The sequence below is a fragment of the Schistocerca nitens genome, chromosome 3 (assembly GCF_023898315.1).
Source record: "Schistocerca nitens isolate TAMUIC-IGC-003100 chromosome 3, iqSchNite1.1, whole genome shotgun sequence".
Taxonomy (NCBI): domain Eukaryota; kingdom Metazoa; phylum Arthropoda; class Insecta; order Orthoptera; family Acrididae; genus Schistocerca; species Schistocerca nitens.
Genome location: NC_064616.1, coordinates 588,987,636 through 589,007,813, shown reverse-complemented (window position 1 = coordinate 589,007,813; position 20,178 = coordinate 588,987,636). Strand labels below are relative to the sequence as shown.

Genomic DNA, 20,178 nt, shown 5'->3' with positions numbered 1-20,178 from the left:
AGACATTTGGCTCCTTCCCCCCATGACCAGCTTTCCTGAACTATACAAATGGAAGGTGTCCTTATGACACATTCTATGCTAGTGAAAATACTGTGGCCTGAAGATAGGATAACTTACTGTCCCTACACCTTCCAACCAACAGTTTCTGCCCTTTTCGTCCTATAGACCAAATCATGTCCCCTCATCCTCACTGAGGACTGCTCTCTGTCTGTGTACCCACCAATCTTTTCCCCTCTCTGTTCCTTTCGTTCTCCACTTGCTGTTCTCTCCCTCCTCCTCCCCCCCTCCCACACAGCCACCCAATAGTGCCCCTAAGAACCTTGTCCTGCAGATTTATATTTGCTGAATGCTCTGCTAGACAGTGCTCTCCTCTTTCCCCACCCGTACTCTGCTATCGCTCACTCTTCCTTCCTCTACTCCCAATTGCTGCTTTATTTTGATACAATAGTCACAGTTTTCCCAGAACAACTGGCAATAGTTGTTATGTTGTGTGTGTGAGGTGTGCCAGCTTGTGTGACTGTGTGTGTATGTGTGTGTTTTCCTTTCTTTTTTGAAGAAGGCTTTGGCTGAAAGCTTAGTGTGCAACAGTCTGTCTTGTTGTGCCAGTATGCAACTCAACATGTCATCTTTAAGGTGAATATCCTTCTCATAATTGGTGATATTTCAAACTGGACTTTAATTGTTTGATTTTGCCTAACAGCTTTCCTTCCATCCCACAATCTGGTGATGTTTTTCTTTGTTATTATTATCTAAAGTATCACTCTACTCATTGTGCTGAGCCATGCCATATCAATGGTTTTATCCAAGCACAACACATGGCTATGTGACCATATGGGTTGTTGGTGCAGCTTCTCATACCCCAAATTCTTCCTATTGATAATTAAATGATTGCTACTTATCTCATTTCTGCCATCATTCTTGCATATTTTCACATGTTATTTTCCACACTTACCTGTGCCATATAAACTTGTGAAACTCGACCTAACGTATCCCCCATCCCTCCATCTCTTTTTACATTTCTTACACATCTTCTTGCGTATATTTATGTGTATTCTCAAGTATTGGTGCGAATTTTGGAATATTTTTATGTGTTTGTGGGTAATTTTGCGTGTCTGTATGTATTTTTACGCATTGTTTTCTGTTATCCAGGTCCTCTCACAACCACCTAATGCCTTCACCTCCCATTTCCCCAACACAGTCCTTGTCACAATGACCCCTGCTCTAGTTTTCTGCACCAATTCATAAAAGTATCCCTTTCACTGGCTGAACCCAGGTTCACATACTGTTACTCAAATGTTGCCTAAGCAAAAATTTCTTCCTTTGGAAATACCCTTCCTAATGCCTGCACCTCACCAACATCATATTGCAAAAACATATATCCATGGTACAAGGAAGTAAGAACCATCTCTACTCTCCCTGCAAGAGAGACAGCTACTATGCATTCCCTACTACAGGCATCACATCTCTGAAACTATATCCCTTGCTTTCCAGCACCCAGAAGAGAATTCTAGGCACTACCTTCATAAGTTATCCAACGTACTGAGTTTATAATGCTGGGTTGGGGCACCACTATTCAACCACTGTCCTACTCACAGCATTCCTCCTTTTCAACCCCACACAGCACCCAGACCATGCCTAGCTGACATTTTCACCTTACCACATCTCTCGAAACTCCCTATCAACACACCACCAAAACTTGAGCCAAAACAATTCAGGAACACTGTTGTTAATCTTTCTACCAAAATCATCAGCCCCACAGAAATTTCAGCCCTACTCAAAGGCTGCAGTTTCAGCCCTATACCCAGCTTTAACCATATTGCACTTGTCAAAGATCTACTCTCCTTCTCCCAATCGCTGCAATGGAAACACTTCTTTGTCACCAATCCCTTCAACTAGAGACAACCTGTTCCCAACACTGAACCCTGCATCTCCCAGTTCATACTACCATCTAACCTTGATCCTCCACCCCTCCACACTCCCACCTAACTGTTATCTAGTCACCTTCCAGGAATTCCTTACACCTGACACTTAGCCTCTCCATCCTTCCCCAAGTGCCTTCCAAAGGACACCGACTTGTTAACAGAGAAAAGGACAATCATACACAACCTCAAAATACATCCTCACTCAATCACCCTAACTGCAGACAAGGGTCTCACCACAGACATTTCGAACTGCAGTGACTGCCTGGTGGATGGCCTCTGCCATTGTCTGACTCCTCCACCTATAAACTCTGCCAGAGTAATCCCAACCCTGAAGTCCAACGTAACCTCCAGTCCCTGCTTAATGCTTTAGGCCCTTTTCAGAATCTCTCACCGGAAGTCCAGCATAACCTCAAATCCCTGCTTAAAGCCTTAGGTCCTTTCCAGAATCTCTCACCTGAATCCATTTCCCTCCTCACATCCATGACACCCCACACACCCAACTTCTATACATGTCCCCCAAAATCCACAAACTCATTAATTGTGCATGCCCCATTATAACTGGTTATTGTGTCCCCCACTGAAAGAATTTTGGCTCTCATTGGCCAACAGCTCCAACCAACTGCCCAAAATGTAAAGGAAAGCTTTGTAGCTTCCCAAAACCACAAACCGCAGTTAATTGATGATATCTTCATTATCTGGACTCAGGACCAAGACACCCTATCTTTGTACCTTCAAAACCTCAACACCATCTCTCCCATCCACTTAACATGGTCCTCCTCTACACAGTGTGCACTTCCTAGATGCTGACCTCCTCCTCTCTGATGGCTCCATCTGCTCCTCTGTCGCATTAAACCCAGATTACCTGCATTTTGACAGCTTCCATTCCTTCCACACCAAAAAAGCAGCCATGTCATATATCAGCTCTGCTTCAATCATTGCACAGCTTTTATATTGTGATGGTTACCAACCATCTGTCCACCAGGATGAATGTCACAAACAAGCTGTGGCAAGGAGCAAAGTGGACCACCCTGTGGCACAACATTCAGCAGAACATAACATGGTTGATTTTAATGGCTGCCTCACAACTGGGGCCATCTGGATCCTCCCCTCTACTGCCAGTTTTTATGAACTGCGCAGCTGGAGTTATCCTTCCAACACATTCTCCATTCTTGAAATTATCTAGCCTTAGCTTACAATAACCTTTTGTACCCAACCAATAGTTTCTGCCCCCTTCGTCCTACGACCTCCTCCTAATTTATATCCCCTCACCCTCACTGTGTGCCACTCTTTGTCAATGAATTCACCAGTCTTTTCTACTCTCTGTTACTTCTCTTCCTTCGACTCCCCCATCTCTGTCCCAACTCCCCGGACCCCACAGCCTCCCAATGCTGCCCCTGGTAGCCTTGTCCTGCCACCTTCTTGTCCCTGCTTGCTCCACCAGAAAGTGCTCTACTCTTTATGCCCCCATACTCTTGATATCCCTCTCCCTGCCCTGCCCCACTCCTGATTGGTGCTTTCATTCCACGCAACAGTTGCAGCCTGGCCAGAGGGGCCAGAGATAGCAGTCTTGTGTGCATAAAGTGTGAATGTTTGTGTGTTTTTGTTTGTCTTCTGAAGAAGAATTTGGCTGAAACAGTCTTTTTGTTATGCCTGTCTCCACCTTAACATTTCATCTATATGGTGAACAGGAATCTATCCTTTTCATAAATGTAAATAATCATTAGAAAATATGATTACAAATTTGTTTTATGGTTAAGTTATCATCATGCTACTTACTCCAAAGTTGTCCTTGTTAGTTGTTTTGAAAATAAGATATTCCATGTATCTCAAGAACTTTGTGATGATTAAAAGTTGCCATTAGCTGCATAGGATTTATTTTTAAAATTTATTATGCTACAAGGGCTTGATGAGACATAAGGTCTCATAATATTTTATGTGAAAACTCTTAAAGCTATTTTAATAAAACATCTTTATTCTTCATGTCTACATATTTGCAGCCCTCTGCCACTAGAGGGCTCTGAATTGTAGTGTGCAACATGGCAGTGTGTAATATAACTACGAGGGTTGACTGAAAAGTAATGCCTCCACCTTCGTAACTCTTCAACAGTTGGCAGCATTGGTATGTGGCAGGTACTGGCTTGTTCCGTAGGCTCCTCTCTACAGCTCCAGTTGGCAGGAAGCCTTAGCACTGAACGGTTGTGTTGTTATAGTGTAAAGTACGGAACCCTGTGCAGACGGTTGCTCAATGCGATTTAAGCAACATGCAGTCATTAAATTCTTGACAGGAGACGGTGTCACCCCAAAGGAGATTCATCAGACAATGGAAGCAGTTTATGGTGATTGTGTTGATGTGAGTACTGTGCATCACTGGGCGAGAAAGCTTAAAGATGTTGAGGCAGGAACATCTGACCTGCATGACAAACAAAGAGTTGGACATCCTGTGACAGCAACCACCGAGTTTCACAAGCAAAATGTTGACAGATTGATTCAGGATGGTTGTCATATCACTCAGAGAGAAATTGCTAGCACAATCGGCATTTCACATAAATGTGTGGGTCACATTATTGCTTTCCTTGGCTATCGGAAGACCTGTGCATGATGGGTACCCCAGATCCTGACTCCTGAAATCAATGCACATAGACTTGAAATTTGTGAGGAACTCCTCTCATGTTACAAAAATGAAGATGCACAGTACTCACATCACCACAATCACCATAAACTGCTTTCATTCTCTGATGAATTCAATGACTGCACATTGCTTAAATCACATTGACCAACCGTACATGCAGGTTTCCATATTTTACACTGTAACAATACAACCGTTAATACTAAGGCTTCCTGCCAACTGAAGCTGCAGAGAAGAGACTAGGGAACAAGCCAGTACCTGCCACATACCAATGCTACCAACTGTTAAAGAGTTAGGAAGGTGGAGGCATTACTTTTCAGTCAACCCTCGTATATCGGTGTGTGAGAGACAGCATGATGTAATCGAGTTTTGAATTTGAGGAGTTTGTCCATGCCTGGACACTCTCTCCATCAGCATGGCAATGCCAGACCACACATGAGTGCTGCGGCATCTGCAACAATCTGATGCTTTGGGTTCACTGTCATCAATCATCTTCCATACAGTCCTAACTTGGATCCATCCAATTTTTATCTGTTTCCAAAACGTAAATAAAAGCTTCTAGGCCTTTAATTTGGTAGTAATTAAGCAGTGGAAGCAGAGATGAGGGTGTGGCTCCATCAGCAAAGTCAAACATTTTACAGTGATGGTATCAACAAACTAGTGTTTTTTGGGAGAATGTGTGCATTGCCAGGGTGACTATGTTGAGGAATAAATACATAAATATGAAGATTAAAGATGTAGAACATTAATAACATTTGTTTTATTTAAAAATGTTTAAGAGCTTTCACATAAAAAATTCTGAGGCATTATTTTTGACTATGCCTTCATAGACTGGTATTGGGCTTCATGGCTATCTCCAGTGGCACCCTCTAAATATCCTTATGTCACATCAGCAGTATTTAGTAAACTCAGGGCCTACTAGAATTGTCCATGTGACATAAGGATACTTACAGTGTCATCAAAGATGGACATTAGACCTGTCTCATACTAGTTGAACATAATAAATTTTAGAAGTAAATCCAATGCTCCTGTTTTTGACTTTAAGGCATCATAAGGATCCAGAGACCTATGCAAGCTATATAGCACCATGTCTATAGAGCATTCCATGTAGATACACATTTTCCCAAATGATGGTTGTAGAAGGAGAGAGGGAGATGGGGGTGTGAAAAAGTTTTAATTGTTTATATGATTTTACAAAATATCAAGACAGAATTGTTATTATAATTACTAACCCTTCAATTTATTGTATTGCAAGATGCAACACCCAGCATAAATTTCTGTAGCATTTCGTAGCAGCAATGGAGACATAGTTTAAATGTAAGTAGCTGCTCATAAATAAAGTAGGAGAACTTATATCTTAACCTTACCTTATACTGTGCTTACCACACTAAACCTAATCATCTATGCTGGCATCCAAAATTAAAGCAATAAACTGCTCTTTCCCTGTCCTATGTCTAACTCATGATATAATCATACAAACTGTCAACCAGATGTTTGTACGGTCATATTCTGCATGGAAGATGACATTCTGGTCAATGGACAACCATGCCAATGATGACGTCATGGCACTTCTGTAACAAGGTAGTGTTTGCTGCATAGCCCCCCATCCACAATCACTGTGTATACAGTCACAGACGTTGCTGTATGGCACAGAGAAGATGCCTACCAGACTGTCTGAGGTGGAGGGCCAGAAAAAGAAAGGAGGCAGGACAGTCAAAAACTGATGTGGCCCAATGGCTTAGTGTGAATTGTTTGTTGTTTCTCAGATGTGACAACAGTCTATACAGACTGAAACTGTATCCAGAAGACCAGGGCACAGCCAACCACTTGTGACTTCAGAAGAGAGGACCATTATTTAGGTGTAAGGTCATGACAGTACTGCCTTAGTAATGTACAGCAACTGGCATGTGAGCTCATAGCATCCACTGGACATGCTGTATCAAGGCAAATGGTGTGCAGAAGACTTTGGCAGAGTGGCCTTTATTGTCAGAGACCTGCTGTATGTCTACCTCTGACCCATCTCCACAGAAGGAACGTCTGGAGTGGGGTTATCAACATGCCACTTGGGTGGTCAAACAGTGGGACTATGTTTCCAGAATGAGATTTTCACTCTGCAGCGGAGTGTGCGCTGATATGAAACTTCCTGGCAGATTAAAACTGTGTGCCCGACCGAGACTCGAACTCGGGACCTTTGCCTTTCGCGGGCAAGTGCTCTACCAACTGAGCTACCGAAGCACGACTCACGCCCGGTACTCACAGCTTTACTTCCGCCAGTACCTCGTCTCCTACCTTCCAAACTTTACAGAAGCTCTCCTGCGAACCATGCAGAACTAGCACTCCTTTCTTTCAGGAGTGCTAGTTCTGCATGGTTCGCAGGAGAGCTTCTGTAAAGTTTGGAAGGTAGGAGATGAGGTACTGGCGGAAGTAAAGCTGTGAGTACCGGGCGTGAGTCGTGCTTCGGTAGCTCAGTTGGTAGAGCACTTGCCCGCGAAAGGCAAAGGTCCCGAGTTCGAGTCTCGGTCAGGCACACAGTTTTAATCTGCCAGGAAGTTTCAGTGGGACTATGTTGTTTTCACATATGAGACCCGATTTAGTTTGGAGAGTGATTCTCAATGGATTAACATCTGGAGGGTATGTGGAACATGATTTCAGGGCCCAAACATTGTGGGAAGAGACCAATACTGAGAAGGATCTCTAGTGGTGTTGGCAGGGATTATGTTGACCACATGAACCCGTCTTAATGAAACTGTACAGATGAATCGGCAAGGTTTAACTGCTGTTATGTATTGTGACAAGATATTGGGACATCATTTGTGGTTGTTGCAAGATGCTGTGAGCCCTGGCTTTGTATTGATTGATGATAATGCTCCACTTTATAGAGCATGAGTGCTTGGTGTTTTCTTGGAAATGGAAGATATTGCACACATAGTGTGTCCTGCTTGCTCTCCAGATTTGAATCCCATAGAGCATGTCTGGGATGCACTAGGGAGATGGCTTGCATCACATCAGCATTCATCAACCCCTCTCCAAGATGGTGAGCAGCACTGCAGGGAGAATAGGAGTTATTGCCTCAACATAAGATTGGTAACATCATTCACTGCATGCCCCATCATCATCAGGCTTGCGTTCCTGCCAGAGGTGGTTGCACCCCATACTGAGCACAGAACCCAGTTGTTGGAATGTGCGTGCAAATCCGTTAAGTTGGAAAAAGTGAAGAACATTTTTGTATACTGTTATGCATGTTGCAGTTTTTTACATTCTGTATTCTTTACAGTGGTTCTGCATTACTGTCACATATTTATTTTGTTTTGAGACAAAATAAATGCAACCTTTCAAAATATCCATTTGTTGCTTTAATTTTGGACACCAGCATACATCTATACATTGTTCAGAAAGAAAGATTTTTCCATTTGTCTCAATATGAGTTCAAATTTCCTTGATTTTACTGTCATGGTCATTTATTGATGAAAGTAAGATCAAAATATTGTTTTCAAGCATAGCTGTCATGAAAAATGACAAGTCAAAGATATTTAAATGCTCTTGGGCTAATAGCTTACGATAAAACCACCTTTGAATAATTAGTGCTGTTAACATTGGTTTATCCTCACCTGGTTAAGGAGGATATCTAGCATCAGAATACAGCACGACAAATTTCGTTCTGCATCAGTCTCAAAATGAATGTGTCTCATAGCAGGTAATTCTTCATCAGAAAATCCAGATGTATTTCCAGACTCATCTTCCACAACTGGAGCTGTTAAAAGAACTATACATTAAAAATGTTAACTAATATCATCTTTTGATGGTTTTTGTCCTTCTCTCTCTATAAAAAGGAAAGTAAGGAAAAGAGCAAAGGAAGGAAAGTTAACTAATGGTTGGGATTTAGGAGAAGGTGTTCTGGTTTAAGGGAAACTGATGTTAATTTAAAGGTGTTCTGGTTTAAGGGAAACTGATGTTAATTTATCTGAATAAATTGTCAGTACCAGTTTCAAGCAATTAAAAATACAGATAGATAGATTTAGTAAAATACTGCAGACCTGATTACTGTATTACCTTCATTATCAATTCTATGTTGTTCAGCAGCCATGGCTGGATAGACAGTATCAATGGGAATGCATGCACAACTTGCGCATGAAAATTCGACTTTGGTAATGCAACATCTCACACACTGGAAGTGCTATTCAATAGCAAAAATGGAAATAGCAGCTGGAATTGTGGATCAATTTTGTATGAATGTGATAAAAGCTAAATACCATTAAATAAATGAAATGAAACTAATTTTTATGTCTAAATTGTTTGTTTTCTTGATATTTGTTAACTATTTATTCTTAATTAATTATAGTTGCAATTTACCTTGTTTCCTTCATCTAAAGTGTATACTTTTCAGTAGAACTGTGCTGCAAGGGTAACAATAGTTATCACGGGAAAATAAAATCTGAACAAAATTTCATTGTTAAGGCTATGGCACAGGAGTACAGACATTTTATAGATGTGCTGAAAACATGTCTCAAGGGGGGTGTGCTCCACAATAAAAACAAAAGTCCTCTCTTCCTGTTGCATACATCAACTTCAATAGAGTTGGAGGTCAAAAAATATGTTAAATTAATTGTACTACAATGAAAATAAAATGGAGATATGTGGCAACTTCAAAATAATAGCTTTATTATTGGGAACACAACTGGGATACATGAAGTAAGCATGTTTTCTTTGTGAGTGGAATAGTCAGTACCATAACTCTTAATATCTGAAAAAGGAATGGCCTGAGTGTGGGTGGAAAGTGGCAAATAAAAGTGCAACATGAAATTCTGGATGCTCATGAAGATATACTACTTCCACCACTTCACACTTGGCTTAATAAAACAATTCTGAAATGTTATGCATCAATCAAGCCAGGGTTTGCATATTTGACTGAACAATTCCCTTTCATTTTATCTCGGAAGATAAAGGAATGTGTATTTGTAGACTCAAAATGCAGAGATATTCTGGAACATGAACAGGTTGGAATACACTTCACTACAGAAGGGAAGAGGGTTTTGGTATGTCTCAAGAAGGTAATGGAAAAGTTTATCAAAATAGAAATACTACAAATGAAAGGTGATTGACAGACAAAAGAATATCAGACTGTATGGTGCAACATTTCTTTGAAGGTACATTTGATTAACTCACTTCTGGAAGGCTTTACAGAATGCTGTAGTGACATACTGGGTGAAGTTGGTGATATGTTCTCTAATGTCATTTTGACTACAGAAGTGTCATATGAAAGGAAACGACTACCTTCTATGTTGGCAGATTATTGCTGTGGATGGTTTGAGACAAGGAAGGCACTCACTGCAAAATAAAAAAATAAGGTGTATTATTTTATGGTGGCTAATGTGTGTCAATTCTGTTTTATGTTCATGTAGAATAAATGCTAGAAAGTGAATAAAATGGTGTTACTGTGTCATATGTTGGTTTCATCCTTGATGTGACAGACTTACACAACAAAAAGTGAATGGTTCTCAAATACTTGTCAATGTGCCTTGAACTACACTAGTAATATTGTTGAGCTCTGTTTGTTTTGTATACTGTTTTACAGCAGTTATAATTGACGGCTAGTGACATGCAGGTTATTAGTTAACTTCCCATCTCCTGCAGATATTTATCATTTAACATGTGTAATTTTTTGAAGGTTCTAACACTTAATTACTGATATAATACTGGAATTTGCTATAACTACGTATGTGTATATTAATAGGAGCAATCTCTGCTGAGGAAGGCAGTTAAGTTTCATCTGAAGTTACATGTGTGCTCAATAAACATGCTTTCAGTGTGAAGTGTCAGTTGTTGTTAGTGACCCTGATCTCATTGCTGGCGTTTTATTCTGGATTCTATGTGATATAGTTTGGTGGATAAACTGGGTGTGAACTTTAGCATGCCTCCATTTTGACTATAATGACCTACTACCTTGACTGGTAGGAACCCAAGTGTGAATAGTACATTCCTCCTGTGGTTCACATTGTCAAGGTAGTAATGGATTAAAAAAGGTGGCAGTGAGTCAGATGGACATGAGGTATCCAACAGTGTTTTTGGGAGATGTTGACGAAGATCTGAAGAAATGTCCAAAGCGATTTTACCAAGCTGTTAAATACTACTGGTGGAACGATATATCATGTCTTACCAATGTCTACTTATACTTAGATATTGTAAGTCATCAGTGGCTTGAAAACAACACAGCAAAGCTCAAGAGCTGGAAAAAAATTCAGGTAGGGGAAAAATAAGACAAATGACAACCAGTCTATTTAAGCATGCCACCACAACAAATTACTTTATCAAGTGGTGCCAGCACAATGAGGCAATGAAGCAGGAAAAAGTACACTGAAGCTTGAAGTGTGGCAAATTTTTTTGGACATTTGGTTTCTGGTGTAACAGTTCTGTTTATTTCATTCCTTTGCCCAAGTGATAATAGTTCTTATGGTATCCATCCATGTGCAGCACCACAAGCAACCACACTCAGATGGTTTGCACACTGTCTAATGGAGCATTGCTGTATGCCACAGACATGGCTCACTCCAAAAACACAATTCTCACTCTCAGTATAATAAAGTATGTAAATAATACAAATAAAAGGAAAATTATCAGTTGCTAGTGGAAAAACACTAAAAGGAAAAGACTCTAGGAAGCTGGTTTGGAACACATGCCAAAAAGAGGGGAAGTTTGCTACATTGAAATAACACCAACAGAAATGAGTGGAATAATGCTGCATATGATTGCTGTAATGCTGTTGTGTGACTGATTTATTAGTGTAATGCAATAGAATGATACTATATTTCTTGTGAAGAGTACAGCACTGTCACTACCTTGACCTACCCATAAAAAGGAACTGGAATAAAATAGATGTAAATGAAACTAATGTTTTATGCTGACAACAACACATGGTATAAGATTGCATTAACTTCTCTTTGTGCATTACAATGAGTGAAATAACTTGCATCTGATTCAAAATTTTGAGGATATCTTATTTCATGTCTGTTTCCAGAATTGAATCTGTAATCCTACTAACTAGTTTAAAAGTGGAAGTAACATCATTGTTTGACTTATGATGAGCAGTCTGTGTACTTAATGAAGTGCCATGAACCAAATGAGCAATCCAATTGGAAGAAACTAGAAACTGGTGCAGCTTCTTGGAGACACGCAATCAGCAGATACAATGTTGTTCATCAAAAGAGGTCTTGTTGGAAGACTTTATTAAACACATTTCCTACTACACAGAAACAAATAAAGTCTCTCCAGAGCAATCCAAAGTCATTTGGTCTTACGAACTGTAGAGGAAAACGTCTAAATAGACCTCATGGTACTTCACGTATGGATAAAGATTTATACATTTCCAGTTTCCTTATGGGAGTTGTGACATTCCAAGTTATATCTGCATTCTGGGGTTCTGTTAGGCTGAGTGCGGCACTTAAGTAGTGTGCGAGCAGTGAGAGTAGGCAGAGTTTGTACACTAGGCAGCTGGTGGATGTGATGACGTCGGCAGCACCACTGCGCAGTGTATGAATATTTTGGTGGCAGCATATTTCCTTGTCAAATATTCATGCAATGTTTGTTTTCACCAAAGGTTTATTGGACTGAACAATGGGATAAACAGAAAGCATGGAAGAAATTGGCGGCAAGTTTAAATATAGATAACACAGTTGGTGAAACATACGTGTTGTGATCTGATATTTGTGAGTGTTTCGTATCGAGCAACGTAACCTCTTACCTATGTTTACATTCCACGCTGACCAGTTGCAGCTATAGCATTGCATCGAAAACTAAGTACTAATTAATTGTTTGTGTATAGTGGTTTATTTAGGAACTTAAGTATTCTTCAACAAGAGTTTTTTGTGTTTTCTGGTGAAATAATTTCAGAAGAACCTTTTGGGAACTGTTTTCAGCTTCGTTACTGTGTCATTAGACGTTTGATTCTCTTTCTGTATTAGTCTTTTGTTATATTCACATTTGTTGTTTATTAATACTGTTAATAATAGTAGTTACTTCCCTTGTAGAGTAAGTTTGTGATTATTGTAGTCAGGTTTTTAACATCTTCTTATTGTAGTATCGGAACCTAGAAAAAGTAAAATTTTACTATGAGTGAGAAGTGTGGGCTTTGCCATAGGTTCGTGAATAGTGGATTGTGGTGTGAGACTTGTTCGAAGTATTTTCACTGGGGGGAATGCAGTGGGGAAGCCAGTGAGCATTCTGGTGAGATCCTCTCCTGTAACTGCAGGTTATGTAGCAAGAGTAAGTTGATAGAGGAGCAGGAGTGTAAGATCTGTGCCCTTCAGGTGCAGTTGAAAAACACACAGGAAGAGCTAGATAGGATGAGGAGGGAGAAGGGGGTTGGGGAATGGGAGCTGGCTGTTGGCAAGAGATCTGCTGGGAGAAAAAGATTTTCAGATAGTTTTACTATTGGTGTTTACAATAGATATGACCAACTGTCATAGTCTAGTGGAGAGGACTCTCTGGTAGCTGTAGATGTAGGAAGTATGCAGCAGACCACAGTAGTTACAGTGGCTAGAACAGTTGCAAAGTCGAAGAGGAAGAAGAAGGATCTGCTGTTAGGTAGTTCTCATGGCAGAGGTGTAGGCCAGCAGTTGCAGGAAGTGCTGGGGAGTGAGTACCGGGTCACCAGCATTGTGAAGCCTAATGCAGGATTGGCTCATGTGACTGTTAACATAGGGGGGTTGTGTAGGGATTTTAGTATTAGGGTCAGGTAGTGATTGTGGGTGGGGCTGGTAATAGTATTGATAGGGATGGGGAGTATGACATAGATGGTGACCTGAAAAGATAGCCACTCAGACTGGCAACACGAATGTGCATTTCGTGGAACTGTTTCAGCGTCATGATTGGCCTCATCTTAATACTGCCGTCAGGTGTAATAACATGAGACTTGGGGGTGCACTGATGACAGAAAGCATGGGTCACATTTCAATGGTGTCAGTGGACTCTATCAGCAGGACGGGTTTCACTAGACATGGCCTGCACCTCAACAGGTATGGGAAGAGGAGGTTGGCAAAGCTTATAGGTGACAGCATAGGTGGGGTTGGTGGGATCACTCATGGGAAAATTCCTGCAGTAGTGGGTGTTAGAGCTGCACCTTTTTTAGATTGAAGTCAGCTGATAGGCATTCCTGCTTAAGGGAAGTCTCTCTAACAAAGGAACCACTTTTGACAAAGCTTAGGTATCCGAGTAATGAGGGAATTAGTATATTTCATCAAAATATACAAGCTATTAGAGATAAATTTAGTGAACTGCTTATAGATGTTGACTCTGAAATTATTGGTATATCTGAACACTTCTTAAATAAGGAGATAATTCAGAGGCTTCCTTTACCAGGATACAGGTTGGCTGGCAGCTTTTTGAGGAGCTCTTTGTGGTGTGGGGGAGTAGCCATGTATGTGAAAAGCGGCATCCCATTTGAGTCAATTGATGTTTCAAAGTACTGCACTGAAAAGGTGTTTGAATGTTGTGCAGGTATGGTTAAATTTAACGGATCTAAACTTCTAACTGTTGTTATTTATAGATCCCCAGACTCTGATTTCACAACATTTTTGCTAAAGGTAGAGGAGGTTCTTGGTTCACTTTATAGGAAATACAAAAAGTTAGTTATATGTGGTGACTTCAATATTAATTGTATAGGTGATTGTGCAAAGAAGAGGATGCTGGTAGATCTCCTTAATTCATATAATCTTATGCAAACCGTATTCTTTCCAGCGAGAGTGCAAGGGAACAGTAGAACAACCATAGACAACATTTTTGTTCATTACTCATTACTAGAAGGGCAATCCGTTAGCAAAAAAGTTGAATGGCCTTTCAGATCATGAAGCACAAATTTTAACTCTAAAAGATTTTTGTGCTGCAACACGTGTTAAATATAGTCATCAGCTGTTTAGGAAAGCTGATCCATTTGCTGTAGAGACCTTTGTAAACCTTATCAAGGAACAAGAGTGTCAAGATGTTTATAGCACTGATAGAGTAGATGATAAATATAATGCTTTTCTCAAGACTTTTCTCGTGCCCTTTGAAAGTTGCTTTCCGTTAGAACGTCCAAAACAGGGTACTAGCACAAACAGGCAGCCTGGATGGCTGACTAGAGGGATAAGAATATCTTGTAGAACAAAGTGGCAATTATATCAAAACGTCAGAAACAGTCAAAATCTAAATGCAGCAGCCCATTACTAATAGTATTGTAAGGTGCCTAAAAATGATATTAGGAAGGCAAAAAGTATGTGGTATGCAGATAGAATAGCTAAGTCTCAGGATAAAATTAAAACCATATGGTCAGTCGTAAAGGAAGTGGCTGGTCTGCAGAGACAGGTCGAGGATATAGAATCAGTGCATAGTGGGAATGTCCGTGCTTTTGACTGCGTTGACCAAAAAATATTACTGCAGAAGTTGGACCATTACGGAGTAAGGGGAGTAGCTTACAATTGGTTTGCCTTTTACTTTAAGAACAGAAAGCAGAAGGTAATTCTCCGCAATATTGAGAGTGGTAGTGATGTTCAGTCCCAATGGGGCACTGTTGAGTGGGGCGTTCCCCAAGGGTCGGTGCTGGGGCCACTGCTGTTTCTTATTTATATAAATGATATGCCTTCTAGTATTACAGGTGATTCAAAAATATTTCTGTTTGCTGATGACACCAGCTTGATAGTGAAGGATCTTGTGTGTAATATTGAAACAGTATCAAATAATGTAGTTCATGAAATAAGTTCGTGGCTTGTGGAAAATAATTTGATGCTAAATCACAGTAAGACTCAGTTTCTACAGTTTCTAACTCACAATTCAACAAGATGCGATATTTTGATCAGACAGAATGGGCATATTATAAGCGAGACGGAACAGTTCAAGTTCCTAGGCATTTGGATAGATAGTAAGCTGTTGTGGAAAGCCCATGTCCAGGATCTTGTTCAGAAACTAAATTCTGCTTTATTTACCATTAGAACAGTATCTGAAATAAGTGACACTTCAATACGGAAAGTAGTCTGCTTCGCATATTTTCATACGCTTATGTCGTATGGTATTATTTTTTGGGGTAATTCTTCTGATTCAAAAAGGATATTTTTGGCTCAAAAACGGGCTGTTCGAGCTATGTGTGATGTAAGTTCGAAAACCTCTTGTCGACCCCAATTCAATAGTCTGGGAATTTTGACATTGCCCTCACAGTATATATTTTCTTTAATGTCGTTTGTTGTTAGCAATATTAGCTTATTCCCAAGAGTTAGCAGCTTTCACTCAGTTAATACTAGGCAGAAATCAAATCTGCATGTGGAATGCACTTCCTTGACTCTTGTGCAGAAAGGAGTGCAGTATTTGCTGCATCCATTTTCAATAAGCTACCACAAGAATTCAAAAATCTTAGCAGTAGCCCAAACTCTTTTAAGTCTAAACTGAAGAGTTTCCTCATGGCTCACTCCTTCTATTCTGTTGAGGAGCTCCTGGAAGAGCTAAAAAATTAAGCAAATTCCAGTGTTACATTGTTGATTTTCTTTATTTAAACTTATGACTTGTCACCTGAGTATGTTTTTTTTTTTATATTTCATTTTATCTGTTTCTAATATCGTGTTATAATTTCATGTATTGACTCGTTCCATGACCATGGAGACTTCTTCTTAATTTGGTCCCATGGAACAATAAATAAATAAATAAATAAATAATAATAATAAGATTAAGTAGAAGATGGACATCAAGGGTCCGACAGAAATGTAATGGAACTGATATTGTATATCCAGTAACAAGCAACAGCCTATGGTATGTTTGTGTGGTGGATATTGATGTTGTTCATCTGTGGACAGCAATTTTTGGTGGCGGGGAAAGTGTTAAATTTTTATGTGTTCATTCAGTGTGTGTAAATTTGACATGATTAATTTTCTGAATTAATTTTGGTGTGCAGAGGTGGTTTTTAATTAACCTTGACAGTTTATTGTGCAATAGTTAGTTATGCTTTATTGTATTTATGTTAAAAGACAGCTGATATGTTGTTTCAGTCATTTGTTTGCATTTAATAGGTACTGTTTCAAGTGAAATGAAGTTTCTTATGTGTGCATTGTTGTGGTTGGTGTTCTATCATAGTACAGAGACAGCTCACAGCTTTGAAATAAAAAAACTGTAGCCAAGTGTTTTGTTTTTGGCACAACTATCTGCTACTGTCTCACAATGAATTTTGTGTTGTATGGGTTTGGCCTGCCAAGGGTGGCTTTTAGTAGCCTCATCTATGGGGGACACAGTTAGATTATTTGATCAAATGTCTCATTGGGTTTCAATTGTTTCTATGATAGAATATGGTCTGGCTGGCAAGCAGCAATGTTGGTTCCACTAAGACATTCACTATTGCCAGAAGAATTACATGCCTGCCTATCACAGCAAGTTGTTTGTGACCTCAAATGATTCAAATTTGTGAAGTGCTTTGATCATGTTATGTAAGTTGTCAATTGTGAACAAGCTGCAGAGTACCGCTAAAGATTATTTTAAGACCTGAAAAGGGCACATTGTGTCAACATATTTGTTAAATTCATTGTTTTGTGTGTTTTATAAGCTCATTTGGAGTACAGTTACTGAGTCTCAATTTTAATGCAGTGTCCATTTATTAAAATGTGTTATTTTTGCATATAAAAGTTACATTATCATACAAAAACAGGCACATTCAAGTTTAGATTAATTTTTATGTATTATGTAAGTTTTGGTGTGAGAACCTGTCATTTCATTAATTTATGAAGTGTTACACAAGCATAATTTATGTGTGTTAGTTTTAAGATGACAAGAATGTACTGCATATGCTGACCTTGCCAATACACAAAAAGTTACACTTTTATTTGTATATATTCTCATTAGTCAAAATTTTATAAGTCTCTCCTGGTGGGTCAAATCAAGTTTGGTGCTTCTTAACTTATCTTGTTCACTAAATGAGAGTGAGTTGAATGGAGGTATTGTAACATGTCAAGTTATATTTGCATGTTGGGATTATGTTTTGTTGAGTGCAGTGTTTTAAGTCATGCATGTACAGTGATTAGATTAGATTAGATTAGATTAATACAAGTTCCATGGATCATGAATATGATATTTCGTAATGATGTGGAACGAGTCGAATTTTCCAATACATGACATAATTAGGTTAATTTAACAACATACTTAAGTTCATATAACAACTTTATTTTTTGTGTTTTTTTGTTTTTCTTTATTTTTTTATTTTTATTTTTATTTTTTTTATATTTTTTTTCTTAATTTATATCTAAAAATTCCTCTATGGAGTAGAAGGAGTTGTCATTCAGAAATTCTTTTAATTTCTTCTTAAATACTTGTTGGTCATCTGTCAGACTTTTGATACTATTTGGTAAGTGACCAAAGACTTTAGTGCCAGTATAATTCACCCCTTTCTGTGCCAAAGTTAGATATAATCTTGAATAGTGAAGATCATCCTTTCTCCTAGTATTGTAGTTATGCACACTGCTATTACTTTTGAATTGGGTTTGGTTGTTAATAACAAATTTCATAAGAGAGTATATATACTGAGAAGCTACTGTGAATATCCCTAGATCCTTAAATAAATGTCTGCAGGATGATCTTGGGTGGACTCCAGCTATTATTCTGATTACACGCTTTTGTGCAATAAATACATTATTCCTCAGTGATGAATTACCCCAAAATATGATGCCATATGAAAGCAATGAGTGAAAATAGGCATAGTAAGCTAATTTACTAAGATGTTTATCACCAAAATTTGCAATGACCCTTATTGCATAAGTAGCTGAACTCAAACGTTTCAGCAGATCATCAATGTGTTTCTTCCAATTAATCTCTCATCAATGGACACACCTAAAAATTTGGAATATTCTACCTTAGCTATATGCTTCTGATTAAGGTCTATATTTATTAATGGCGTCATACCATTCACTGTACGGAACTGTATGTACTGTGTCTTATCAAAATTCAGTGAGAGTCCGTTTACAAGGAACCACTTAGTAATTTTCTGAAAGACAGCATTGACAATTTCATCAGTTAATTCTTGTTTGTCAGATGTGATTACTATACTTGTATCATCAGCAAAGAGAACTAACTTTGCCTCTTCATGAATATAGAATGGCACGTCATTAATATATAATAAGAACAACAAAGGACCCAAGACTGACCCTTGTGGAACCCCATTCTTGATAGTTCCCCAGTTTGAGGAATGTGCTGATCTGTGCATGTTATGAGAACTACTTATTTCAACTTTCTGCACTCTTCCAGTTAGGTATGAATTAAACCATTTGTGCACTGTCCCACTCATGCCACAATACTTGAACTTGTCTAGCAGAATTTCATGAGACAGAGTTTGCACCACAAGCTGACTGGTGGCTGTACTGAAGCTGGGCAGGGTATTTTGCCTTCATGCTAGGTGAAATAGTTTTGTCATGATACGTTCTCTCAAGGTTCTTAATAATTCAGAGGCAATCATGTCTTCTCCAACAGTGCTTCTTTCAGTGCTCTGTAAAATTCTTCTTGTGGTGTCATATCTCCCATTTCATCTCTGTCTTCTTCTTCTTCATCTTCTTTTTTTTTCTTCTTCCCTTTCATAGTACTGGTCTTGCATTTGAGCTGTTGATATTCATACAGTTGCTTCTCTTTACACCAAAGATGTCTTCAGTTTTGCTATAGGTAGCATAGACGTATATGCCTATGAAATTTTATGCTTTCTGTCAATATTAGTTTTTAGTTATCTGTAATACATTTTCCTCCTTTTGTCAATCAAACTCAGTATCTCAGGTGTTATCCAAGGATTTGCCCTGGGAATTACCATATTGCTTATTTTATGTTCTACAGTCTTCACTATTTCATCTCTCAAAGCCATCCAATTATCTTCTATTGTATTCTTTCCCCTGTTTCAGTCAGTTGTTGCCTACTGCTCCCTTTCAATATCTCAATAACTAGTGGTTCTTTCATGTTATCCAGTTACCATCTCTTTTAATTCTAACAAATTTTGCAATATCATCAGTTTCAATATGCAGCTTGCTACTAATAAATTATGGCCTGAGTCCACATATATCCCTGTAAATGTTTTGCAGGTCATAATCTCATTTCAAAATCTTTGTCTTACCACTACATAATTTGTCTGAAACCTACTGGTGTCTTCAGGTCCCTTCACATATAGAAGTTTCTTTCATTTTGCAGTGATTCAATTATGCTCAGTGTAAAATTCTACTCAGCAGCTTCTCCTTTCATTCATTTCCGCCAGTACATCTACTCCAATTACTTATCTTCTCTTAATTTTCCTACTATCAAGTTCCAGTTTCCAACCACAATTACATTTTGTCTACCTTAACTATCTGAAAGTTTCTCTTATATCATAGTTTATGCTCTGATCTGTAGAATGCTACATGTGTTTCTCCTAATGAGCTGTATGTCCTTGGTAAATATAATGACTGTAGTTGTCCTTGATTTTATCCATTCACAGTACCAACATAGCGAGGCTGCATGTATTAATGTTACAAGGTCAAATCAGTCAGCCATCCAGATTGTTGCTAACGCAACTCTTTAGGAACTATAGCTTAGTCTGGTCTCTCTGCAGATAGCCCCCCCACCCTCAACCAATGTGGTTTAACCTCCTGTAGGATTGCCAATATTATTGAGGCATTCAAGCCA

At 39.0% G+C, this 20,178-nt stretch overlaps 1 protein-coding gene across 1 annotated transcript in view; it reads right to left on the bottom strand.

Annotated features, from left to right (window-relative positions):
- Positions 1 to 20,178, bottom strand: part of LOC126248502 (protein unc-79 homolog) — an 875,350-nt gene that overhangs the window by 637,699 nt on the left and 217,473 nt on the right. Inside the window, exon 15 of the mRNA XM_049949540.1 lies at positions 8,157 to 8,299. Coding sequence (XP_049805497.1) covers positions 8,157 to 8,299 — 143 coding nt within the window. The remainder of the gene's footprint in view (positions 1 to 8,156; positions 8,300 to 20,178) is intronic.